We start from the raw sequence: 27,570 nt of genomic DNA, 5'->3' as shown, positions 1-27,570 counted from the left end.
TTCCCAAGGCCATAACAGTAAATTAAGCGAGGTGACTCTTGCCTGCAAAACCAGTACTCGGGAGGTAGAGGCAACAGCATCAGAGGTTCAAAGTCATTTTTTTTTTCCTGTATTGTGAGCTTGAGACCAGTCTGCACTACTGAGATCCCATCTCAAAAAACTAAACAAAGTAGGGCCCATGAGATGACTCAGTAAAGCAAGCGCTTTCCACAGGACTCTGAGGACCTGAGTTTGTGTCCCCAGCACCCACGAAACGCTGGGCACAGGGGTGTGTGTCTGTCATCCCAGAACTGAGAAAGCAGAGACAGGAAGATCTCTGGGGCTTAACGGCTAGGCAGTCCAGTCTATCTGCAGTCTCCAGTTCTACTGAGAGACCCTGTCTCAAAGGAATTAAGTAGAGGGGCTGGAGCAATGGCTCAGCCGTTAGGAGCACTGGCTGCTCTTGCAGAGAACCCGGGCTGAGTTCCCAGCACCCACGGGGTAGCATAGCCTTCTGTAAGTCCAGTTCTATGGGAGCCAATGCTCTCTCCTGTCCTCCACAGGTATCCATTCGGTGGTGCACAGACGTGCCATACGTGCAAGCAAAACAGCCATACACGTAACAGGAAAGATAGAAGAATAAAGAAGCAAAGGCACTAGAGGGTGACCCTGGACACCAACCTATGACCTGCGCGTGTACTGCACACATAAACACAGACACACAGACATGCACATCATGCATTCCATGTGTATACCCACACATGTCTACACATAAGCATGGAGAGAGAGAGGGATAGAGAGAGAGAGAGAGAGAGAGAGAGAGAGAGAGAGAGAGAGAGAGAGAGAGAGAACAGTAAGCTCTTGCCCTGGTAATGGGAGTGAGCTGGACCATGTACCCTTCAAAGTCAGACATGCAGTGGGTACTTGATGCCCGATTCCCGCCTAGGGCTGCTAGCCCTGTGCCAAAAGCTGCCACAGAACCTTTCCAGAGCAGCCAGGCTGTGTGGCCAGACTTCATCCTCCAGGTCCTGGCTTCCCTGCTTCCTGGCTAGCTGTCACCCAAGTCAAGTGACTCTACCTCTCTGTGCCCCAGTTTCTAGAGGTGACCATCTACTCCCTAGTGACTTGGGCAGCACCAGGAGCCCAGGGAAGTGCTCAGTCCAGCAGTCAGAGAGTACAGATTTTTACTTTCAGTTCATCCAATGCTCATGGCTCTCTAGCCTATAGAACGTTCTGGAAATATTCTATGTCTTCTCATGTTGTGAGCGTTATGGTCATTGTTCCAGGGCTGAGTGAAGGGCTGGATTCTGAATAAGCCCCCATTTGTGGCTGTCGTTGCCTGTGATGAGCGCTAGGTACCAATTACAGCCTTCTATTGTAAAGAAGCCCAGGAAATGTAGGGACTAGCCCAAGGTCACCCAGCATGGTGGTATCAGAGCCTGGCTTCGGCCCTGTCTGCCTCTCCTTCCTTCCCAGGGAGTTTTCTCCTGCACCGCAAAGGCACAGACGCCTTAATGTCATCTGCTTGGGTTGCAGTAAAAATTAACTGCCCCGAATACGAGTCTCATCATGTGGCTTCTGAGACCGGGGAGGCAAGCAGGGATGTGTGACATGAGCCCCTGGGGTATCCAGCTGCTCCCTCTGTGCCTCCTAGAGGCTCTCCTCCACCTGCAGCTCTTCTCTGATGTGGCTTGGTCACACACACACACACACACACACACACACACACACACAGTCCATGGTGGGTGATGGCTGAGACCTGGAATGGCAGAGCTGAGACAAGGGCTAGGCTTCTGTCCCCATACACAGCTCCCTTTTGAGTTTGGCCACAGGGTCCCTCTGGTCCCTCGGTTCTCTTCCAGTCTGAGAGGTAAGTTTATCACAGGGTGAAGTTTTTTGCCAAGGAAGAGACAGGCTGTGGGGACAGGGACCTCTCTGTGCCCCAAGCCTGCTCTACCTGCAGCTACCTACCCCAGCAGCCAGGAAAAGTAGAAAGCACTCAGGAGGAGGCATCAGGACCCTGGTCGCATGGGGGAGCTGAGACCAAGTGTGTGCTCAATGAGAGCATGCTGGGCTCCCAGAGAGAGCAGACAGAACACCAGGGGACAGACAGACCAGGAGGTAAGACGGGGGGAAGAAAATATAAGGGAAAGAATAAGAAAGTCAGAGAAAATGAGGGGGATGGCAGACAGGAGGAGCAGGTAGAAAACCATGACAATTATGTAGTGGAGCACTATACAGCCATAAAAAAGATCCAGATAACAGAGTGAAGGGGACTCTTGTAGATATGGCATAAGAGGAAAGACCCAAAAAGATGTATACAGTAGGAGCTCAGAAGCAAGCAAAACAACAAAATAGCCAAAATGTGCAGGAGTGTTCAGTGAAGTGGCTCCAGGCAGTCAAGTCAAGGGGCACCTCCCGAAGGGACGGCAGGAGGGACTTGTTGCTGGATCTCAGAGGACAGAGGGCAGGGTTTCTGGAGAGGGGGCGACTTTCAGAGTTTTGATCGAAGGGTAGATCCATTTTTCCATTTTGTAATTATTAGTTACAGCATGCGCTAATGATTTCTGCCGTTTTCAGCATCAAGACTGAAATCCAATTTTAACCGATTATGAAAAGTCCAGAAAGGGGAGGGGGCGAAGAGGAGAGGGGAAGGGGGCTGGTGACCCACTGTGAGGAGGGAGGGGGACAGCCTCCTGGGGCTTTGCTTGGCTGGCACCACATCGGGCCCCTGCCCCCCAGCCGGCCACGTTTGTAAAATGGAATAAATATTGACACGGCCAGGATGGTATTCAATTTGTCCTGATCACTGGGCTGCGGTGAGTTCTGACAGGGCGCGGTGTAAAACAGCAGCCGGGATGTAATTTCTACTGTCAACATGATGTACAGCGAGGCTGTGCCTGCGGCACTGCAAGCGGGCAGGGCGGGGGCGGGACACGAAGCAGGTACAACCCGGACACCTGGGGCAGAGAGTGAACATGCTGCCCCTGGCCGGGCAGCCATCGAGCAGCAGGCTCCCAGGAAGTGCTTGGGCGCGCATGCCCGTGTCCACATACATGCCCACAGAACTCCTATCTGTCACGGGAAATTGGGTCTTGAGTATCCGCCCTGGCTTGGTCCAAACTCAAGCGTGCCCTTCCCCCTATCCCCTCTACCCACCTCGCCCCCACCTTGGCCATCTTTATTCTCCTTTGCTTGCCACACCCTATGGGAGTTCCAGATCTACCACCAACTGGCTGTGTGACCTTGGACAAGTCCTCAGCCTGTCTGGGCCACTGGACCTCTTTTCTGGAATAGAAATCTGAAAGACAGCCAATCAGAGAACACAATGAGAGGGTTAGTGTGTTCCCGAGTTTAGCTGTCACCTCTTATTATTAGCTAATTGGATGACTCCATGCCTGGCACAAGAAGAGGCTCTGTGAGGGTGGCTCAGCATTGTCTGCACTGACTCATGGTGCCGCGTTCGCCTGTCTTCTCTGCTGCCATGACCTGCGGAGGCTGTTTCCCCCAGAGAACCCGGTCCCGGCTCCCACAGTCTCCTTCCCGGAGTGAGAGGGTAATGAGGGAGATGGTGATGACTTAGTTTATGAGGTTACATGAGGAACGGAGAAGGTGGTGCTTGTGAAGTGCCGGACGTGCCTGGCTCTTAGTAGGTGATCAATACACGTCAGCAAAAACAGAAAAATAAAACCGGGAAGCGGTCTGCCTCCTCCCGCCTCCCCTTGGGTCAATCCATCATGGAGTCGGCTCCGTTCTGCTTCCTAAATATTTCAGAGCTGTCAGTTTCTCTCATCCTACAGCGGCCTCCCAGGTCTAAGCCACCACCGCTGTCTCCCTGAGACACCACCTCCACCTCCGCCTTCTGAGGTTGTCCCTCAAGCCACAGACAGAGCCACCTCTTTAAACACAAACTGGTGTCCCTATCCTAAAGAGCCCTCCTTACCTTCCAAATCCCAAGCCCTGATTCCCTTCTATGCTGTAGCTAATTTTGTTGTTGTCCATGGCGGTGGGTTGTTGTTATTGTTGCTCTTGTTTTGTTCTGCTTTTTAAAGATAGGTTCTCCTTGTAGCCCAGGGTAGCCCAAACTCACTGAGTAGCTGAGAATGAGCTCGAACTCCCAATCCTCCTGCCTCCAACTTCCACACACTAGGATTATAGGTGTGCACCTCATCAGACTAGTATAGTTAATTATTTTTTTTTCCGAGACAGGGTTTCCCTGTGTAGCCCCGGCTATCCTGGAACTCACTCTGTAGACCAGGCTGGCCTCGAACTCAGAAATCTGCCTGCCTCTGCCTCCCAAGTGCTGGGATTAAAGGCCTGCGCCACCACTGCTCGGTGTACAGTTAATTTTTATCACCACCTGACCATGATCTTTCAGCTCCCACCTTGGCCTGAAATGTTCTTTAGACTGTCACTCATGGACCTGGAGAGTTTTGCCTCCAAGTTCTTTCCAGGGGACCATTCTCTCCAGTTCTCGAACCAGCAGTGAGGTTGCGTCCCTCATATGTATGTGGGAGTGCCTGTGTTTTATCTTTACTGAAGTTTATGGACCCAGTTGGGAATTGAACATCTATAGCTGTCTGTGGGATCAGTGCATGGGTGAGCCCGGGCATGCTCACACACGGAACCCCATGGGACAGGCACTGGGCTCAGCGGGCTCCTCAGTCTCCAGTATGGGTCAGGCATGTAGTAGCTACTCAGTTAATATTTCATGAGTCCATAAATGGTAGAGGCAGAAGGAAGGGAAACTGCAGTCCTGTGGTCTGGGAAAAGAGGAAGAGAAGCTGACACATCCGTCTTTCCCGTCCTCCTCTCCCTGGACAGGTGGCGAGGCAGCCACACTCTCTTTCCCAAGCCCTCTTATGTCCGGAACCCTGCAGTAAAGTGGGAATGAGGGGTAGAGGGCAGCAGCCACGGTACCCACAGCCAGGAGACTAATACGAAAACCCAGGGAAAGCCAGATCCTGAGCCCTCTGAAGGCTCAGGTCCTCCAGGTCTGAAAACACACTGGGAAGACTGGGAACTCCTTATGCCAGGATGAGGCAGAGGGATTGAATCAGGGAGAGAGTCACTGGGCAAGACAGAAGGGCAGGCCTACCCCTAACAACAGGAGCCAAGGCCCTGAGGCTTGAACGTCTTAAACAGCAATGCCAGGTTAGTTGCTGACCCTCTACTGCTGTGACGGAACACTTCAGCAAGTTGGAATTTTCAGGAGCCAAAGTTTATTTGTACTGGAAGACTCGGAGACTTTCCTCCACAGTAGGCTGCTTTTGTCCATCAGATAGGGAATAGGTAGTGAACTAAAGTTGTTCATTATGCAGTAGCCAGGAAGCTGAGCGAGAGAGATGGAGGGAGGAGCCTGGGAAAAGTATGTCCTTCAAAGGCCTGCCCTGCGACTCACCTCCCCCCCCCCCAGCCCATTGAGATAGTCTAGCAATGGCTGATCACTACATGATCAGCACCCTCTTGATCCAATCACCCCCAAGGCCCCACCTCTGGCTACCTCGTCACTGGGGTTGGAGCCTTCTACACGTGAGCACCTAGCAGGAAATTTTAGATCCAGAGCGTAGCCAGCATATCTGCCCCTGGAGTTGGATCCAGGATATCGGGTAGAAATGGTGTAGGTAGGTCCTACATGAGCTTTGGATCCAATAGATCGGAGTGCAAATCTAGGCTCCAAAGCCAGCCAGGGTGTGACCTGGGTGAGTCCCACAACCTTTCTGTGCCTCAGTTTCCTTACCTGGAAAAGCAGTGCTTCCCCTGCCCCCTCCAAAGGCTGGAAGCGAGCGGACAAAGCCTGTGACCTACATGGGGGCGGATGAACACAGCCTGGTCCTGCAGAAAGAGGCCAGGGAGGTTTTGAGTTTGTTGATGGTACCCCACTGCGTACTCAGCATAGATGAGCCGGCTGAGACCCTGGGCGGCCTTTGCACGGGGTGGATTGAGTCAGCAGGGGAAGGATGCCTCTCTGAACCTCCTTCCTTGTCTCCGATCTTTCCTCACTGGGTAGGTACATCTGGTTTCCAAGCTGAGAAGTCCTGGAAGACCCTGGACCCATGCCAATACCAAAGCTGTGGATGTGACCCTACTCTAGCCACACATGTATTCTTCACTGTCCAGGCTCATGCTCCATGTGTGGCAAGCTTGCTGAGGGCTGTGCCAGCTGACTTCTTGTTTACAGTCCCACCATGCCTTCTCCTTGGGATCTTGAGAGGGAAATAGTCACAGGGTAGTTGGCCCAGCACCCTCCTTACCTCACGGCTCCTGCCTGGGATACTGGGACCCATTTTTCCCCAAGGTTGAGAACTAAGTTGGTAGAAATAACATCTTCCAGGGAGCAGGCTGCACCTGGACACAGTGTGTTCCAGGTCCAGGATCCAACAGGCATTGTGCCTTTGGGACTTGGATAGGGCAGGTAGATGCCAGCCTGCCAGGCAAAGGGCCCATTGGCAGCCCTGGGAGCCAGGAGGGCATGGGGAGAGGACACACGTAAGCTTGCAGTGTCAAGTGGAAGGAGCAAGGGGATGAATGGACAGATGGACGGACAGACGGACATCCCTACTCTCCATCTCCCTCCCCCAGGCACCAACCCCTTCCAATGGCCCCAGCAGCTGTCTTCCTCTGTGCCAATCAAACTGAATCTCCACTCTCCTTGGTACAGGACCCCAACGTCTCTCACGTGTGGGCCTGGTTAGCCATTGTTCACAAAATGCATGAGCAAATTAATGAAGGAGTGTATGAGCAGCCTCTCCTAGCCCTTTTCCAGCCAGGATACTCGGTATGTAACAGGAGTCCAAGGGCAGCCAGCAAGTGACCGGAAACAGAGATTTGCTGGTCTTCCAACATTACTCCTCAACACTAGTTCTCTCTCTATCATCAACCTCTGCGCTTGACCTTGTCCTCACAAGGCCAGCACAGTTCTAGATTCAAAGAAACCGTGGGCTAGCCAGGCACCTCACAGTCCAGCAACAGCTAGGAGTCAGGCCTCAGCCTGACCGTGTAGTCTCAGTGGTGCTAAGGGTTCGATTCCACCCCTTTGTCTGGGACTGGGAGATGACCTGGAGTCTGCAGGAGCAGGCTGGTATGACTGCACTGTAAAGTCCTTCTGCTTTGTCTTGAATGAATGTCATTGTGCCCAGCCCTCTCCTGGCTCCTGGCAGAGTGCTCAGCTAGGAGACAAATGTCAAACAAGCAGGAAAAGCCCTTGTCTGTCCCCAGGGAGACAGCCAGATGACAAAGGAGAGCTGGCACCCTTGTCTTGGCAGTGGTGGTGCCAGGGTACTGAGAAATCCAGACAGGACGTGCTGTCCGTTGCTGCCGAGTGCAGAAGGACAGAAATAGTATGGGCAGGCAGTGGCTATGCCCAGAGCACAGGCAGAGCTGAGGACAGCCGAGGAAGGGTTCCTCAGTGATGGTGAAGGTCACCTTTTCCCAGGAAGTCTGGGCTCTGTCTGGAGCAAACCTCTCCTGAGTCCCTCTCAGGCCCCAGTATGTTCTTCACTCTGAAAATAGGGATGGTCTTTGCTACTTAAACCTTGTCCTCATAGCTGATGGCAAGCCCAAGTTGTAGACTCAGCTAGGCTAGTCTAAGGGGGTTCTGGGGAAGAGAATAAGAACCAAGAGAATCCAAGGCCAGGGCAAGTTAATTCCATGGTTCCAAGAAACCATTAGAGACAAATGTTTCCATCTTTTCTCAGTAGAATTTTCCAGCTTGGAATAGCTCTCTTTATCACCCCAAAATGGTTGCTGTTGCTCCAGTCATTTCCTACGCATGCACGCAGAAAACAAAAACTATCTCCCAAGGCATCCCCTTTTACTAGGAGTAGAAATATTTTCCAAGATGCTTCCCAGAAGATAGCCTTTTATAGTTTATTGACCAGAATTGTGTTATAGGACACTCTGTAAACCAATTACTGGTGAGGAGAAGGAAAATGCGGCTCTTACTGGTGACACTAGTCACTGCTCACAGAGGAGAGAATCAGCACTCAGTAAGAGTGGATGCTGAACTGAAGCAGAGACAAGAAAGAATGGAGGTTGAACCAGCTTTTCCCAGCCAGTGGTGGCTTGTGACTCCTCAGCATCCTTTTCTGTCACCACCAACCCCCGCCATGTAAATGGCCCCGGCTCTGGTCCCTCCAGCTCTGCTCAGTCTCCCTCTGTGACTTCCTGCCTCCTCTCCTATCCGTGCTTGAACCCTCTGCTCCTGTGGCCTGATCGCAGTGCTTTTTGCTTCTTTTAAATGCTCTCTGCTACTCATCTCAGACATGTGCGTCTAGTCAGCACTTGGTACATATTAAGAGGCAAATGGGAATTGGCACCTTTCCCCACTGCAAGGAAAATGATGCGCAAGGGCTCTGGCACCCAGATGGGGACTTCCTGGGGAAATGAGTGTATCTTTATTATCACAGTCATTCCAGGAGTCTTGAGCTCCCTGTCTGGCTTATCTGGTATTCAGAGGGTTTGGGGAAGGATGGATAGATGGATGATTAATGTACTGATGGGTGGATGGATGGATGGTGGATGGATGGATGATGGATGATGGATGGATGGATGGATGGATGGATGGATGGATGGATGGATGGATGGATGACTTAGTGACTGCAAAGATAAATTGAATGGATGAGTAGGTGGATGGATTAAGTGGAATAAATAAATGGATGGAATGGATAGTTGGATAGATGGGTAAGTGGATGAATAAGTGAAATATTGGATAGATGGATGAGTGGGTGATTAGATAGAATAGGTAGATGAATGAATGAATAGATGGATACATGACTGACTGGATGGCTGGATGGATAGATGTATTATGTACGTAGGAGTGCATGTGTGGATGGATAAATGTATGTATGCAGAGATAGATAGATGGAAGGATGATGGATGCGTGGATGGATGAGTGGATGATGGATAGATGGATAATGGATGGATGAAGGATGGATGGATGGATAATGGATGGATGAAGGATGGATGGATGGATGGATGGATGGATGGATGGATGGATGGATGGATGGATGAATAATGGATGGATGGATGATGGATAGATGGATAATGAATGGATGATGGATGGATGGATGGACAGATGAACAACACTCCCTTTTAGACAGTGATTTCTTCATGACATCCCAGAGGCAGACTACCACTCTTTCCAATGTTCTTTGCTGGCCCCTCCTCTCTAGCTTCACTGTTTACTCCTGACTTTCCTATTTGTCTCACCTGAATTCCTTGTCCAGATCTGAAGTTTACCCTCAGCGCTGTAACTCAGCCCTGAGCACCTGACCCTGGGTTGCACAGCACTGCCTTCCATGACATTCTGACACATCACATCCAGATGTGGTCCTCTCTACCCACAATGTCTTCAGTGGCACAAGAAGAGACCTCCCTGTGCCTCTGTGGTCAGGCCACTTGCACCCCCTTTCAGAGCTGTTGACATTTCCCACAGTCAAGGCATACTTCTCAGAACCAGCCTAGACCCTCCTAGCTGTCACAACTCTCCATGTGTGTGCATGCGTGTGTGTGTTCACTATACTCCTATGCTCAAACCTACCTATAATTCCATCCTCGCAGTATGAACTTGAGAGACCCTAGAGTTCCAACAACCCGCTGCCACATAGCCACCACTCCAGGCTCCCCGATGTCCTCTCACTTTCCATGTGCTTGGATCCCAGGGCCTCTGCTCTTTCCTCTACCTCAGACCAGAGTGCTCACTTTCGTGTTATGGCATCTCCTCTCTGTGTGAACAGATCCTTTTTTTTTTTTTTTCAAATAATATCTTCATGGCAAGCCTTCCTTAGCCACTCTGTACAAGTTATCATTTAAAACGATTGCTAGGTTGATAGATAAGCAAATGGATAGATGATAGAGAATATATAAATACTCCCCCAGCCCTGTTACTCTGCTTTGTTTTCTCAAGAACACCTGACCATTATCTAATACAATTTTCTGTTACTGTAACAGAATGTCCGAGGCTGAATAAGTTATAAATAAAACGGTCGCCACCCATGGTGACCTATATGCCTTTGATCCCAGCACTCAAGAGGCAGAGACAGGCAGATCTGTTACTTTCATGCCAGCCTGGTCTCCACAGTGAGTTCCTGGCTAGCCAGAGCTACATAGAGAGACCCTGTCTCAAAACAAACAAATTAAGAACTCACAGCTCACAGTTTGTCTGATCCTAGAGGCTGGGAAGTCCAAGGATATGTTGAAGGTGTGAAGATGGCCCAAGGTAAAAGAGGAAACAAGAAGAGAGACTTTTGGGAACCCCCTTCTCTAGGGATCTGCATTAGTTCTCCGGATAACCCAACCAGTCCTTTAAGGTGCCACATGCAACGCCCTTAACAGTCACTCAAAACCAAAGCCAAACCGTGTCACACACGTCCATTGTTCACATTTGTGTCTCCTCATCACAAAGCCAGGTGTCTGTTTATTTCCGCTGAGCCCAGATCTGTGACTAGCGGAGTCCCATAACCTCTGTGACGTAGGCAGCTGCCAAGTGTGAAATGCTGTGTGTGCATGTGCGCCCCGTGGACAGATGCAGGGTGACAGGCCAGGCTGAAGAGCAGGTAAGGCAAGGCCAGCATCGGGTGAGCTTGGCCTGGACGCAGATTCTTAATCTGATTTGGGATTAAATAGCTTGGAGCAGAAAGTTGAGCCCTGTGACCCAGGGGAAGGCTGCCAACACGCCTGGAGGCTCACACACAGTTGAGGAGAGCTGGATGAAGCCTCAGGGCTTCACTGCTGGCCAGACAGAATGCCCAGGCAGGGTCCTGTGGTGAGTGCCCTCAGGCGATGCTGAACCAGGAGCAGAGGGGAGAGCCCCGCCGCTGCTGCTGCTGCTGCTGCTGCTGCTGCTGCTGCTGCTGCTGCTGCTGCTGCTGCTGCACCAGCAGGCCATCCAGGGTGCATGGACCTGGCAGGCAGCCAGGGAACCTGGCTAGCTGCCAGAGGGAGGGCCTGAAGGCTGAGGTACAAAGGCCCAGGCCAGGGGAGGGGAAGGCAGGGTCCCTGGAGTGAATGCACAAAAGTTCCGCCTCATCCTGTCAGGTACACCCAGTGGGGGCCTCATCTCCTATTCCCCTTGTATCCAAGCTTTGGGTTCAAGCTTTGCTCTGGCCTGGGTAGTCTATGCAACTTTCAGAGAGGGCTTTGAAACTCAACCTGCCCTCTCCCTGAAGTGAGGGTCTGATTGCAGAGCTTAGCTGTCTTCTACCAAGTGTTCACCCTTACCTCATCCCCAGTTCCTCAGACACAGACCTGCCTGGACTTCAACAGAACTGCTGCTGGCTCTGGTCTCAGGACCTTTGCACGTACTGTTGCTCTGTCTGGCTTCACCTCCTCAGTCCTCTGAGAGCCCTGCCCCCAGCCCCTTCCCATAATCCCCCACTTCCTTCAGCCTTTTTGCCATGTCTTTGCCTCTTTTCCATTCCTGCTCTTAGTTAGTACCTAAAGTATCTGAAATGGCCCCACCCATTTACACTCTGCCCCCACCCCCACATACCAGAAACTCTTTTGCTGTGTCCCCAGTGCCCAGCTTGGGTGCTGGCGTCCGGGAAATGCTGGCAAACACTTATGGAGATTGTAAAGAATGCTGGGGACTCTGCACCTCTCTCCTAGTAACAGGTCCCATCCTGCTGCCTCACATTTGTTAAAGGTGTATGGAATGAGTGAGGGAATGAATGAATGAATGAATGAATGAGATTCTTTTCTGTCTCCTAGATTGCATTGGACAGTACTGTTTGATGAATGAATGAGTGATTGAATCCCTGCGTGCCCCTCCATCCTTATAAGAGGTGTTATAAACAAAGAAATAAAGAAAGAAGGAGCCGGAGCCAATGGCTGCAAACACTGGGTGAGCGTCCCGTCCCGGGGACCCCACCTCCCCAGTCCTCCATACCAGACATCCCTGTCCCCTCTCCCCCCACATTGCTGCAGGGCCATGCAGCCCTGCAACTGTCTGCTGGAGCCAGGGGAACAGTTCCTGAGGCAGTCGAAGCTCAGGCAAGGAGCTCATAAGCTCCAGGAAATGAAAGCTGCGAAGGGCACCCCCTCCTCACCCATAACTCCAGCCTCATTACGACCAGCCAGGCCATGTTGCGAGGAGGAAGCAGAGCCAGGCTCCCCAAGGCAATCGTGCGGCAGGGACAGCAGGGACACCTGGGTGGAAGAATTCATACACAGGGCACAGAATGGGTGGGTGGGGACTCTAGCGGGAGCTGCATCCAGCTGGGCCACAGTCCCAGTCTTGCTTGGATCTGGGCAGGGCCTAAGGGGCAGAGGGTACAGCATGTCACAGTCTGTCCCCTGTGTTCCTGTGTACTGTGGCTGTTCAGCCTAGAGACCTGGGCACTCAGAACCTGGAGAGTCACATCTGTCACCTGCCCCAGCCCCTCCCCCCGGGGGTTTGCTGCTGTGCACATGATGGCATGACCCTTCCCCACTTCAGTACTGTTCGAAGGAGAAAGCTCACATTCCCCACCCCAACCCTTTGAGGTTCTTCCTTGTCCTTGTCCTCAGGAGACCCCACCTCCTCTGCCCAGCCACACCCTCCTCCACACTGTATCTAAGCCAGCTTGCACTCAGAACATCACCCCTTCCCAACTGCTCAGGTACCTCTTCCTCCAGGAAGCTGCCCTGATTTCTCTCCCTTCCAAACATCTGCACCCGTCAGTCTTCAATCTGTCCTCTCGAACACTGGCCATGTGCCCCTCATATGCTGAGATGGTCTTGCCTCTTCTGACACTAAACCATGGTCTTGTTCTACCTTGGTTGTCAGCAGCCAGGCTGAGACTGGCTCAGTGCCGAGGCCAATGGACGGAAGTTCTTGAATGAAGCTAGACTGAGCATGGGGTAGTGAACACTACCTCTGTTCTTCTCTCTGTACCTGAAATTCCTGGTGGAAGCGTGGCTCTCCCACAGACACCCATATCAAGCCATTATTTCTCATTATGGCTCCAGTAGGCGTGAGTGCCTCAGAGCCTTCCTTGCTGAGAGCAGACTCTGAGGGAAGGGAGATGGATGGATCTATGGCCAGCCTGTGTTGGGTGGGGATGGGGGATGGAAGGTTGACTGTGGGGAGTAGAGACACCAAGCTCAGATGTGACTCTATCCAGAGTCACTTGGGTACTCCAAGCAAGGCCCTCTGGGGCTTCGGGGATCTCTCCCCACACAGCTTATGAAGGTGGCAGCTACCAGCAGGCTTCCCCTGGGTCTCCTGCTGCTAAGCAGAGCTGAGGAACACTCCCAAGCTGCACACAGGAGGCCTGGGGCTTCTGCCTCCAGGAGCCCTTCTAGAAGCTGCCTCTATGGGGACTCCAGAGGATCCCACTGTGCCAGAGAATTCATCAACCAGGAACCAGGCAGGCAGCCACTGAATCTGTTTTGGGGACCTGGGGGCTGGAGCAGCAGCTGGAAGAGCTGTAGGGAGCAGGGGTCTTAGAAGGTGAAAGAAGGGACTGGAACGTGGGGAGAGTGAGCCATCAACAGTCCCTATTATGTCTGCTCCTGCAAAGGACAGGCACACAGTAGGTGTTTAATTAGTTATTACAAGGTTAGTGAGAATCACAGCCTGCCCTCAGACAGAGCCTCATCCCATGTTTTCTCTTTTGTCCCACACAGGTTCCCGATGGCTCTGGATGACCCCTAGTCCCAGAAGGACTCCAAGATCCTTTTGCCTCCGCTGACCACACCGTCTGGGCGCAGGGACCATGGCACAAGCCCTATTCAGGAGCAGCTGCCAGGCTGCCTGGTGACTGGACCTGGGGCTTCAGCGAGGGGGGCGCGGGCCAGGACCGGGTGTCCATGCCCGGGTGCGGCCGCGCCCCCTCCCAGTCCAGCCCGGCATCCCCGAGGCTGGGGTCATCATGTGACGCAGCACCGCTGCGGTGCCTCTGGTCCATGCTCCGGGGCTTGGCCCGCGCCATCAAGCATGAGGCCACGGCCAGAAGGGGCGCTCCGGGTGGGGGCTGCGCTGTCGCCTGTGCTGCTGTTTCTGCTACTGCTACCGCTGCTGGGGCACCTGTGGGCCGCAAGCACACCTGCCCCGTCCTCTTTGTCACCTGGGGCTCAGGAGGACAACCAGCTGGGTGCAGGCCGAGTGAAGCGCGGTTGGGTGTGGAACCAGTTCTTCGTGGTGGAGGAGTACACGGGGACAGAACCCCTGTACGTGGGCAAGGTAAAGTGGGGCCCACTGTCCAGCCCCGACTCTGGGGACACCCACTGGTAGTCCCGGTTCCTGCTCCCTTCCAGTCATCTCCTGCCCCATTCTCTCTCCATGGCCCCTGCCTTTCCATTGTCGTTGCAGTAGGGGAGGGGTAATGTGGGGACAGCCAATAAGTTCACAGATTGGATCATGTCCCCTGTGTCCCCTGGCCACTTTCCTGGACCTTGATAACTTACTTATCTGGGGTCGTGCCTGAGTTTGAGCCTGCTCTCTGCAGAACTGAGGTCTTCTGTAGTGGTGCCTCTTGCCACTTACTTGGTCACTCTCCTTCTGAGCTGCATGGCTAGCCTAGTCTTATGACTTTCTGAAAGTCCATCATGGGTCCCAAGCATCTTCTGTTGTCTCTCTCACCAAACTGCCTAAGCTGACCCCTCTCCTTCCTGCTCCTTCCTCTCATGCTAGGTGCTTGACACTCTAACCACATGGTCTCAACTCAAATGCTGCTTCCTCAGAGAAGCCCTCCCTGACTACGCCAGCCTAGGACACACACACTCACACACACATACACATACACACACACACACACACACACACACACACACACACATCTGTGCACTCACCCCTGAGTCCCCGTACCTGTCCTTCAGATGCATCAATTCTACATGTGTTTGTTTGATGATGCAATTGACAAATGCTCCTTTCATCAAAGCGTGTTTGCTCCCCAATGCCTTGTACCAATGAGGTTCACACACTGTTCTGTGAATAAGTGAAGGAAGGAAAGGAAGGAAGGAAGGAAGGAAGGAAGGAAGGAAGGAAGGAAGGAAGGAAGGAAGGAAAGAAAGAAACCTTCCCAAACTGGGGAAATTCTGATTAACCTGGCTGGAGCCTGTCTGAACTCAGGCTGGTGTTCCCCCTTTCAATCCCTGCTCCCCATGAAGCCTAGGTGTGCTGCTGGGGAGAGAGAAGTATGATAAGCTCCTGCTGTCTGGGGCCTCCAAGGAATCAGACACCCTGATGTGTAAAACTTCTCACAAATCAGCCTGGGAACCCAGTAAGCACCAGTTAAATGGGATCACTGTCTGGCTTCAGGGTGGAGAAAGGCCCTGAGCTGGGTTCCAGCATAGGCCTTGGAACCTAAAGAGCTGATGGAAGGCGGCTACAGCCTATGCAGACTCGGAAGCCTGGAGATTCGCTGGCAGTGGAGCAGGTGAAGCGGAAGTAGCTGTAGCTGAGGGTGGTTCTCTGGGTCTTCCGCAGGCAGATGGCGGCTTGCCAGCGCATTTTTGGTTGGTGGTAGGAAACCCAACTCGAGAGCATATTTTGCTACCGGAGCCTGAGCATGGACTGGCACAGATCTGAGGCTCAGAGCCCAGCCCCTGACAGTGTTAGGAAAGCTTGCATGGAAACTGGGTGCAGGAAACGCTGCTTTCCGGATACAGGTGTGCCCTGCTGGTCAGCCATCACCGGCCACACATGGGCTGAAGTAAGTTCCTGACTGAGCAAAGCTGGGATCCCACAGATAGAGCCCAGGCAAGCACAGGCCTCACTTAGGATGGTCTAACATCACAGTGGCAGAGCAGGGACTGCCAGCTCAGTAGGGCTGACAGGACTCTATGAAGACGAGAGAAAAGCACTTGTGGTCTGGTAGCTATGATGCAGGCTTTGGAAGTCTGACCTGACCAACCTGCTCCACACATAGCCTTGGACCTGGATATTTTTTTTAAATCTGTCTGAGTGTTTGGCTTGTATGTGTGCACATGGACTACCTGTGTGCCTGGTGTCCATACTGTTCAAAAGAGCGCATCAGATCCCCAGAACTGGAATCCTGGATGGTTGTGAGCCACCACGTGAGTGCTAGGAATCGAGCCTTGGTCCTCTACAAGAACAGCAAGTGCTCTCAACCACCTGGCTATTTCTCCAGCCCTGAACCTGTATCATTATATACAACCTGACCTTTTTCTTCATCTGAAAACAGGGGAACTGACATACCATATGCCCAGCTTCTTGAGGATTAAGAAAGAGAATGCAGCCCACAATACTCAGCCTGTGGCTTGTCTTGGGTACTTCATATTATTCCCATATAAAAGTGCAAGGTAAAAAGCATTGTTCTCGCTTTCAAGACAGAGAAACTGAGGTCAGAGAGAGCAGGTTCCTTGAGTGGACAGGGGCATCTACCACACTTGGCACTTGTAGCTTCTTGAATGCCTAAAGGCCAGAGAATAACCTTGGCTGTCATACTTAGAAACTCTGTCTGCCTCTAATACAGGGTCTCTCACTGGTCTGGAACTCACTAAGGAGCCTAGGCTGACTAACCAGTGAGCCCCAGAGATCACTTATTTCTGCCTCCCCTGACCTGGGATCACAAGGACAGGGGACCCACCATGCCTAGCTTTTAATTCGAACGCCTGGGATCAAACTCAGGACCTCTACTGCTTGGCAAGATGGTTTCGCAGACTTGTAGTTTCTGATGCCCTAAGGAGAAGAGGCTAGCCCATGGCTGAGGGTCCAGACTTGGCAAGCTTAGACAAAAGCCTGGACCTGCCTGAGGTCCCCAGGGAAGCCCCAAAGGACACAGATATAGGACTCAAGCATCTACTTAAAGCTACATGGGGCGATGGCTCAGATGGTCAGTGGCCCGCCCAGCAGCTGAGTTCTCTGCAAAGGACATCTAGATGCTCAGGAAAGCTGAGGCACTCATTGGCTTTTTACATCTTTGCCTGGCCAGCCTTTGGGGTCTCACCAGCGAGTGAGCCCCATCATGTGACCTCGAACCACAATGTGTTGTCAGTAAGGGCTCCTAGTAAGTCCTTTCATTGTAAGAAACTGAGGCCCGGGTGTGGAGAAGCATGTGCCAAGACCAAATGACAACACAGATAGATAATCAGGTCACCAGGTCACTGACACCACTTCAAGTCTAGACTTCATGCTAAGCTTCTGTTGTGAGCCGGCATGATGCTGATCCACCCTCTGGAAAGGTCTCCACCCCTGTTGTGGATTGCCAGCCTCCTCCATCCCCCTTAGCCTAGAGCTCAGCTTCTGTACTGCCAACCCCACCCCCCAGGGTACTGTGCAGGGAGCAAGGAGAAGGTCCCATAGCTTTGAAACACTTGCCTGGAGCTTTCTCATTGAGGGAGACTGCTGTGTAGTCATCAAGCTGACTGGAGCCTGATTCAGACGCCCAGGTTCTAGTAACCCCTGTGCTCAGGCCCGGCCTTAACACCTCTTAGCTTCTCATCCCTCAGTGGGAGGAGGTTTCCCATCTTAAGAATGTGAGCTTGGGGTTGTTGTTTTTTTAAGCCACCGGTCCCTAGCCAGCCAAGCCCATGCACACCCAGTACTTGTGTGTGCACACGCCATGTGCGTGCCCTCCAATTGTGTCACATCCTCTGCTCTGCCGGGAGAAAGGACTTCTCTGAGGCTCCAGTGAAATCACTGCTTCCTGGTCCCCCACCCCAGGGAGTCACTCTGAGCATCAGTCCTTCTCCGATTCTAAAGGTAGCTTAGCAACAGAGCCAGGCAGTGAACCCCGTGTGCCCAACGGTAGCCGATTTCACAGCCGCCTCCTCCATCACTCACCGCCAGGCTCCTGTCAGCACCCACAAGAGCCACCAGGCCCTGCAGTTGTTAGGCTGCCCCCAGGCCCAGCGACGGCCCCCTGCACAGCCCTGCCAGTGGGCATGCCCAGCTACCTCCTCTCACCTTCTACAACACCCCCTGCCCTCCAAAGCAACATCCCAGCATTTCCATAAAATCTGGGCACTTTCACTAATCCCCTTTCTGAACTGTAATTTCCCCCGAGGCTCCTGTCAGTCGGGTGTGGATTTTGTAGGATTTTACCCTTTTTCTTTTTTTAAAGATAGAATTATGGGGTCAGCACTTATGACCAACTCCTGGGGGCGGTGAGATCTATTTTAGATATATGGCGGGATCGGAGCAGGGAGGGGAGTGGATTTAATTAAGTTGCTAATATTTAAAGAAAATTGATGAACTCTTGGTTTAGGAGTTGTGCCTGCATGAACAGACCCCTTGCACTGGGGGAGGGGGGCTCTTTATTTGATTTGCTTTCTGTTTAAATCCCAGACTCGTTTTTATTTGCGTAGCGTCGCTGTCCGTTTAATTGTCTTTAATAAGGAAACCCTACCTCTGCTCGCATTTAATTTTGATTTAATTAGGAGGAAGTAATTAATGGCCCTGTAAATCCCATTTGCAGGCCCCTGGGATGAGGCACCACTGTGCTCTTGGTTTTGGTGTTTATGACTGAGGGCTAGGTTTGGGGGTGAGGCAGGGTGGGTGTTCCTCCTCAGAAACAGGCCTCTCTGGATGAAGTAGTAAGAATAGGAACACTGTGCCCAACACTGGGTTTGTAACTGCCTCTCTTGAGCTGTGTGCCTTTAGGTAGGATCTATGCCTTCCTTCTCTGAGCCTCAGTTTGCCTATCTGTTTAATGGGGGACAATGGAATATACTAGGGAGTTCCCAGAGGAGGATGTAGCAGGCCGAGGTGGTGCTGCAGGCTCTGGCAGTGTGTGACTGAGCATCATATGAGTCCTGTAACCATCCTCCACTGTCCAGCTTGTGTCCGCCTGACACTGAGAAGTGAAGAAACTATTTTCTTCCCCCTTGGAAATAGGTGACTCTCCAAATGGAATATGTAAGAGAAAGCAAATGGGTCCAGAAATCCCAGACGGCTGGCTGGTCGGGAACTCTAGTGACTGGTATGTGTCCCTTGTCACACACTGAGTGTATTTCCTGCCAGGCCAGTGCTCAGTGCTGCTGTAGACATGAGGATGAGCCTTGTGCTGTCCGTGGAAGGAGATTTTGGTCTCGAACTCTGTGTGCATTGCACACACTGAAGCCTGCACGCTCGCTCACAAACGGGCACACTCAGCTCTCCTGCGCTCCAGCATTCTCCCTGCAGGCACCATTCCTATCTTAGTGCACCGCCTGAGGAGCTCAGACCCAGCAAAGCAACCTCTCTATTGCCCCCAAACCCACAGTGCCAGGCACACCTAAGCACAACAAGGAAAGGCTCAGGGGAGTGTGGCATGGAGAGGGGCACATCTGGAGGGCTTCCTGGAGGAGGAATAAAGTGGGACTTTGAACTGAGAAGGCACTAGAGATGACCTGTAAGCCTCCGATGAGTGAAGACATCTGTGGTTGATCCGTGTGTCAGGAGATGGGGAGGGTGAGTTAGATAACCCCTCCCCCCATCCTTCCTGAGTCCAGAGACAGGAAAGGAATGCTGATTCACAGTAAGAACCTACTGTGTGCTGTGAGGTCACATATATTATCTTATGAACCTGAGAGATGTGTTGGTAGCAACGACTACAACAGATGTGAAAAATGAGGCTGTGAGAAGCGCCGCCACTCACCAGGCAGGGACAAAACTGGCGCTGGCAGTGTGGCTGCTCCTGACTTCATACCCATCACATTCCTGATGTGTGATTTGGAGTCTTTTTCCTAATGATAGAGCTGAGACTCAGGGAGAAGTGCAGGGCAAAGACTGGTGTCAGAGACCCACCTGGTGACTCCTCCCCCTGCTTCCTATCCTCCACTGGGGGCATTCTGAGCTGACCAGTCATCTCCTTGAGACTGCAGGAGGATAGACCAGCACTCAGGAGTCCAGTGGACTCAGGCTCCCCTTGGTCCTTTCCCATGGAGCATGCAAAGGCATCTGCAGACTGAGTGCTGAGCGTCACAGCAGGAGAAATGCAGTAGGTGTTCAGTAAATGAGAGGCCATCCATCCTCCAGCTGCCATGTGTGGCTGGGGATCTTGAACTGTCTTCTAGGACTGAGCCAGGATGTAGCCCAGCCCAGCGCCCATAGCTCTGAGCTCTTAGCTCTTCCCTCTCTGGGCTGATTGGCAGTCTGACCCTGTAGTTCCTTGTGAACAGCTACTGGACCCCATGGAGGGCTATGTCACACTTCACAGAACATCGATGGCATCAATGTTGGGTTCCTCTCACTCCTCCCCACTCCTCACTGAGAGCGGAGAGGAGGTCTGTGGGAAGATATCAGGATTCTGTAATACCAGCACTAGGGTGGGAGAGTCGGGGAAGCAGAAGGATCATGAGTTCAGGGTCGTCTTTAGGTACCTAGTGAGTCGGAGGCTAACCTGGACTACCTGAGACCCCCTGTCTCAAAAAAGGAAGGAGGAGGACGAGGAGAAAAAAGAGGAGGAAGAGGAGGAGGAAGAGAAGGAAGAAGAAAAGGAAGAGGAGGAAGAAGAGGAGGAGAAGGAAGAGGGAGAGGAGGAGAGAAGGAGAAGAAGGAGGAGGGGGAGGAGGAGGAGAAGGGGAGGAGGAGAAGGGGAGGAAGAGGAGGAAGAGGAGAAGAAGGAGAAGGAGAAGAAGAAGAAGAGGAAGAGGAAGAAGAAGAGGAGGAGGAGGAGGAAGAGGAGAAGAAGAAGAAGAAGAAGAGGAGGAGGAGGAGGAGGAGGAGGAGGAGGAGTAAATTCTTGTACATCATGGAGATCCAGGATCCAGAGACGGAAGATGTCATTGTGGCCAAAATGCTTGGGTCATTGCCAATACATGCTCATTCAATCTTCACTGTGCCTCGTAGAGAAGGTATCCCCACCTGAGTTGGGGAAACAGGATTTGGAAGGGCAAAATGAACCCACCAATGGCTATAACACATGCAAGCTTAGCTTCCGTGGGCCACGTGACAGAGATCACTTCTGTCCCTGTGCTCGAGTCTTCTCATCTGAGATATGCAAGAGTCATTTTACAGGCAGTGACGGACACCATTGAAGAGGACAGCTGCTCAGATTCTCCCACAATCCCATCTCTTCTACCACAGTGCTCCCAAGTGATTGCTGATCGAACAAGCAGATGTCCGATGGAACTGGGAAGTGTTAAGAGGCACCCTAATAGAGGCCACAGCCCCCCTTCCCCACTGTACCTCCCCAGGGTGGGGTGATGGAGGCATACAAACAAACACAGACAGGTCCCCTCATCCCAGGCGCTGCCAATGATTCAGGGCCGACGTCTGAGATAATTTTATTGGGGGCATTAAACTGAGTTATGAGGTTTTTACAATCCAGCCACTTATGAGAAATCTATTAACAGTAACTGGACAGGAAGAAGGAGCCCAGGACGGGCATTAATTGGGGCAATCTATAACAGGACGGGGACCCGGAAAGGTTCCACCAGACGCCTCCATTTACTCCCGGCAATTTCTGCTGAGAATCAGCAGAGTCGCCAAAAAGAGAGAGATGCCCATTAATCGGCTAATGAAATATGAAAATGTTTATGGGCCATTCAATCTTCCAAATGGCACTTCTATGATCCACCTTTCAGACGCAAAGTTCTACCACAGAATTTACACCTCAGCTCCTCCCGCATGGCTGGGTGGGCTCTCCTCTTGATGAGTTCTCTGGCACCTGTTCTGAGGATGAGGGGGCTGGAGTCTGCCACAGCCAGGTCTCTGGGTGCCTTGGGGACCATCTCCTTCGTGCCTCATCTCCACAGAGTCTTAGAGAGGAGCAAGGGCTGCTCAGACTCGCTGGCTTCATCCAGATGAGCTTTCTTCTGTTCAGGGCTGCTTGGAGATTTGGGCATTGGAGGGTAAAGTCTCTGTTTGCAAGAGAACAGGCTCTTGCTGGTCCCTACCCCAAGAGATGCCTGAGCAGTGGAAACAGCCTGAGGTCTGGCGCCTAGCTGTACCAGGAAGAAATCCCAGTTATAAATAGTGACTGCTTAGTGTAATCATGTCTTCTGTGTATCAGATACTTAATGTGTCTCAGGCAGGGCTAAATTTTAGCTAGCACCAACAGGTATATTTGTAGTGATTTCTAAAAAGCTAAAAGCTTCCTTCCATACCTTCCCTAAATAAACTCCCTCTGCTCCTAACTCTTGTGGACCTTTTGGTAATTCAGCAGCCACAGGGCGTGCACGGCTCAGTGGGGCCTGGGTCCAGCCCCTGTCCTACAGTAGCATCCTGCCTCCTGCTGCTGGTGCTGAGGACCTTAGGGGACTGTCAGCCCAGCTCCTCTGGGAGGATATGCTGTGTTACAGATGCAGTGGCAGGTTCAGAGATGCACAGTGACTTATGTAAGACACACAGGGGATGTTGCTGGAATCATGGCCAACCTCTTCCTCTGGGACCCTCTGCAGAGACTTTAGAATGGAGTAGGGAAGCCCAGGGAGGGAGCACTGGGCAGGAAGCAAGGCAGCTCCCGAGTAGCCTGGCCTCCCCAGGAAGATGAAAAAGAAAAAAACCTGCAAAGTTTGCCTGAACAGGGTTCATTTTAAAGACTCCTAATCTAGATAAATGTGATCCTGGCCTTGCGCAATGCATGATGAGTGCAGGTGCCTCTGCGCACACCTTCCCCTCCCCCCTCTCTCTCACTCCTGGTCCTCACAAAGTGGCACACAGCAATGATGGTTTGATGTACTCAGGGATCTGGGAGGGGAATGAAAGGGGACCCAGAAAAACACTGGAAAAATCCAGTCGGGGGTGGGGCAAGTGAGTGAAGCCTTGCACGGTGGATGAATTTTCAGTACACAGAGAAATAAGGATGAGTGTTCAAAATAGGCGCTCCCAGACTGGAGCAATAGCTCAGTGGATAAAGTGCTTGTCTTGGGAGCATGAGGATGTGGGTTTGATTCCCCAGAACCCACCTTTAAGCAGCCAAACATGGTGACATGCATTTGTAGCCCAGAGCTAGGGGGCGAGAACAGAGAGATCTCACTGGTCGGCCTTCTTCAGGCCAAAAATAAAACCACACTGATGACACCTAAGGATGCCCTCTCACACCCTCCCCACAAGCCCCACCATGCATACACACACACACACACACACACACGTGCACATACGCAAACACACAGTACACACACTAAAGGGCTGTACAAGCTGTGTTCCTGAACTTTGTTTTAAAGGTAACAGGAAGCATGGGAGTTTTTCAAGCAGGCCTGGGGTGGGGTAGGGTAGTGGTTATCATCTAAAGCTGGTGGCTTTGGGGGTCTAGAGAAGGTGGATTGTGGGGTGCAGTTGGAGTAGGGTGCATCCCAGGTGAAGACTTTGTTGAGGGTGTGAATGAAGCTCAGACGGGCACAGCTTCTGGGTCTCTCTCTCTGTGTTCCGATGAGGGAGAGATGTGCCCAGGAAAAGGTCCTCATGGGACTCTATGGGGGACGCGTCAGAGAGGCAACTGCCTTCCTCACTATCCATCCTGCCTTCTTCCACCTCCCCAGATCCACTCGGATTCTGACGAAGGGGACGGGACCATCAAGTACACCATCTCGGGCGAGGGTGCAGGGACCATCTTCCTGATTGACGAGTTGACAGGTGACATCCATGCCACGGAGCGCCTGGACCGGGAGCAGAAAACCTTCTACACACTCCGGGCCCAAGCCAGGGATCGAGCCACCAACCGTCTGCTGGAGCCCGAGTCGGAGTTCATCATCAAAGTACAGGACATCAACGACAGTGAACCACGCTTTCTCCACGGCCCCTACATTGGCAGTGTGGCCGAGCTGTCACCTACAGGTGGGCTGGGGGTGGGGATGGGTGAGGCCTGGGGTCAGGATGCCCCAAGGGAGGCTGGCATGTGCTGGTTTCGTCCTGATGGAAAGGGCAGGAAAGACAGAGTAGCTACCCCTGGGTGCAGAGGACAGCCTGGAGCAGGGCACATTCCCAGGTACGTAGCTGGGCAAAGCTAACACATGACCTCAGCTACATCCATATACCATGAGAGTATATGGGCATATCTGTGGACTCAGTGACAACTGAATACTCAGGTATAGCTACACATTCAAGCTTAGCTGTGCAATGCAAGCTTACCTAGACACATGTACACTGTATGCTCAGAGACACAGCCCCACAGGACGGCCATGTTTGACATGGTTACAGCTCTTCTTCAAAGTCCAGCTGCACATAGACACAGCCCCTGCACAGCTGCTGGCTCATCTCCAGGTTAAAATAGCAACAACCAGGCCAGCGCAAATCTGAATATGCTCTCGCACATTCACATAGCATAGCCACCCACCGCAGGCACAGGAAATGACTCTCAAACAAAGCAGGCTACTGGACAAACAGCTTCCATGGTGACCACAGTGGAAAGCCTCAGCAAGCAAGTGTCATCTTGCTGGGGTGCTGTTCCATCAGGGTACAACTGGAGGCCCCCACGTTGACAGCTTTGTTCACTTGCCTGGCATGCTCCAACTTAGAGATCCTGCTGCCTGGGGACTCCAGCCCCATGCTAAGACTCTGAGGCACTGACAGAATCAATTCCTCTTTGCTGGGTGTGGCTGCCAGCACCCAGGGGCACTTCACACACCCACTTGTGGAAGTTTAAAAAAAAAAAAAACACACAGCTTCCTATAGATGTGAGATAGACTGGTTCAGCACACATCTGAATAGAACACTGTGCCCAGACTGTAGATAGCATGCCTCTGCCTTACCCAGCCATGGTGGGATTCCCAGACAGCTGGCTAGATGGCCACCGAGGCTCCACTTTGCCCAGGCTACTGAGTCTCGAGTAGACCCTGACTGAGATACAGGTTGTGGGTCTCAGGCTGCCACTTCATCCTCACCATGTTACCCAAAGGAGTCTGCAAGTCAGACAGGCAAAGAACAGGATCTCTGGAAGAAGCTGGCTTGGCCTTTCTCTGGGTCTCTTGCCCTATGGCTACACATCAGAAGCCAGGGCATTTAGACTTGTGGGGAAGGTACAGTCAGCCTCTGTATATCCAGGTTGGACCAAATCCAGCTCAATAAGCAGATGGCTGATAGACAAAGGGAAATGTGGATCGGAGGAAATAGGGGGCACAAAGGAACAGTGGGAAATCTGAGTAGCAGAGATGTAAGCCCTGCATACATACATGCAGGTACATGCGTGTGTTTGATGTATACATGCTTACTAGCTAAGCAGAGCCTGAAAATCCCTTGTCCTTTATGACTGGCCAGGTGTTTGTTGGCATATAGTATTTGTTCACTTAAAGTAAATTTGTTGAATGCCTACTATGCACTAGGCATGGGAGGGCTAACTATGTATAGAAAAACAAGAGCCTGTACACTCACAAACAGCATGTTCTGGCTAGAGATGACAAACATTAAGAAGCAGAAAAAAGTGGTCAGAGCAGAAAGGCACCTCAGAGGTGACGCTGGAGCAGTGACGTGCAAAGATGGCCATGGTGGGGGAAGCACATGGAAAGCAGAATGTGCAAAGGCCCTGGGGTGAGGTTCCCTGAGTATCACGCAGCCATGTACATAATGGTTAGGTCTTGATCTTTATTCTGCACGTGCTAGACCAGCTGTGGTGGGTCCCCTTCGGAAGAATGATAGGCTCTGGCCCGGTTTTAACAGGATCTCGTGATTGCTCCATGAGGAGGGAACAGTTATGGGGAAGGCTGGTTGCTCAGAAGGTGCAGTTGTCAAGATGGAATATGGTGGCGGGCATCTCTCAAAGTGGCACTAGAGAAGGGACACGGAAACGAGGTCGCTGGTAGATGTCTTTCGAGAGCTAGGCTGAAGGTGTTCACTAATGGATTGGATGTAAGGTATGAGAGAGAGAACTCACATCTTATGTTTAGGGTTTTGACCTGAGCTGGGAACTGGATGGGATTTCCATTTCCTGAACTGGAAGAACAGCCCTGGGAGACGAAAGGGAAATGGGAGTCTGGTTTCTGACGTGCTGAGATGGAAGCAGAACAGAGCTCTTTAAACTGTCCGTTGAATAAGCCAAGTCATTGGGGAGCTCTGGGCTGGGGAGATACCCAGGAGGTTGTCAGTGGCAAAGACCCGGGACAGTCCAGAGTTGCCAAGAGCTTAGATATGAATTACATAACAGAGAAGCTGGGGCCCAGGAGACAGTGGTGTGTCCAAGTTCACAAGCAAATCAGGGGCAGCTCAAATCCACAACTTCCTAGGCCCAACAGCCCTTACCTAATCTCTGGCTCAAGATTGTCTGTCTTGTCTATGTTTTCCCAAAACTGACATGTGCATTTTTTTAAATTAAGAAGTTAAACACACACGCGCGCATGCACACACACAGATCGGTCATCAGACAGCTTTTGGGAGTTGGCTCTTTCCTTCCAATGTGGGTTCTAAGGTTTTGAGCTCAGGTGCTCAGACCTGCGTGACAAGCACCTTTATCACCTGAGTCACTTCCCAAGGCCATCCTTCTACGTCCTTTGAGACAGAGTCTCTCTTGTTTCTGCTGCTCTGCCCCGTACTCCGGGCTAGCTGACCTCTGAGCTTTCAGATGATTCTCCAGCCTCTGCCTCCCATCTTGCTGTAGAAGTGCTTGGATTACACATGTGTCCTACCTCATCCTGATTCCATGTTGATCCGTGGCTCAAATTCCGCTCACTAGGCTTGCGAAGCCAGTACATCTGCCCACTTAGCTGTCTCCCTGACCTGCACGCTCTCCCACAGAAAAGACCAAAAAGCTTGAGAGAGCTGGTGCTAGGAACGGAAACAGGTGTTACATCTAAGTGACTTTCAAGAAAGCCTTTAAAAAAGTTCTCTCTACCATACTACAGAGGAAGGCTGGGTCTGGGGCCAAGGTGGCTCAGCAATCCCCACCTCACCCTCACTGATGTGCATGGTAGAGCTATTGTCAACAAGTCACTGAACAGAGGGGAACACCAGGTCCCAGAGGGAAGAGTCCTGAAGCCAGCGAGTGCTGGAACTGGCCCCTGCCATTGGCTTCTGGGTTGTCGGAGAGGCAAGGGTCCTTGTTGCACAGATGGAGATGCTGAACTCCAAGAGGAGGACAGGAGTGCATCCCAGGTCCCACAGAGTGTAGGAGGCACTGGCCTGAGTCCCAGCCTGAACTCACATAGCACTCAGAAGAAAGGCAGGCAGGGTGACTCACTTTGGACAAGCTGGGGAACCGAGGAGGGGGCGGGAAAAGGCAGAAATTAAATTAGTTGATTTTATTTGAGTAACTTTTGAAGAAGCAGATCCGGCACTGGGTGCTCATGGAGACTCCAGGCGGCTTTGAAAATCAGTCACAATTAACTGAACCTCCTGATCAGGGCTGAGCAGGGCGGGGCCCGACAAGCGGCAGTGGATCGGGCAGCTTCCCGAGATCAGAGGGAGCTGGGACGCAGCTTGCGACATGAAAGGCAGCTGTGCTCGCAAATTAAACCACTCAGAGCTTAAAAGAGAAGGAAAGTGAGCCCGGGGCCATTGAACCACGCTGCTGAGGGGGGGCATGCCAGCCCACGCTGGGGCCGGTGCAGAGAAGCAAGTCCTCAGCAGACAGTTGGCAGGCCCAACACCCCTGTGACCTTGAGCCAGCCCCTGTTCTTCCCCAGGGGTCAGAGTTACTTGCTGAGCATTGGGGGTCCTTCATGCCACAGGCTCAGGCACTGTGCCCCAGACTGGGGATCATCAGGAGGCCACACAGTGAGGGATTGATGGGAATCAGACTGGCTAGAATTTGATAGAAAGTCTCCCCCTTTTTTAGATGTATGTTAGGATGTCTT

At 52.1% G+C, this 27,570-nt stretch overlaps 1 protein-coding gene across 2 annotated transcripts in view; it reads left to right on the top strand.

The window, feature by feature from the left end:
• Positions 1-27,570, top strand: part of Cdh22 (cadherin 22) — a 123,840-nt gene that overhangs the window by 40,671 nt on the left and 55,599 nt on the right. The window contains exons 2-3 of one of the 2 annotated variants that reach the window (XM_021156302.1): positions 13,588-14,143; positions 23,329-23,623. In XM_021156302.1, coding sequence (XP_021011961.1) covers positions 13,898-14,143; positions 23,329-23,623 — 541 coding nt within the window. In that variant the 5' untranslated portion in view covers positions 13,588-13,897. Of the gene's footprint in view, positions 1-13,587; positions 14,144-23,328; positions 23,624-27,570 lie in introns of those variants that run through there. The other variant, XM_029469594.1, reaches the window with a different exon arrangement.

This window comes from Mus caroli, chromosome 2 (assembly GCF_900094665.2).
Source record: "Mus caroli chromosome 2, CAROLI_EIJ_v1.1, whole genome shotgun sequence".
NCBI classification, from domain to species: domain Eukaryota; kingdom Metazoa; phylum Chordata; class Mammalia; order Rodentia; family Muridae; genus Mus; species Mus caroli.
This window is presented reverse-complemented; position numbering and strand designations above follow the sequence as displayed.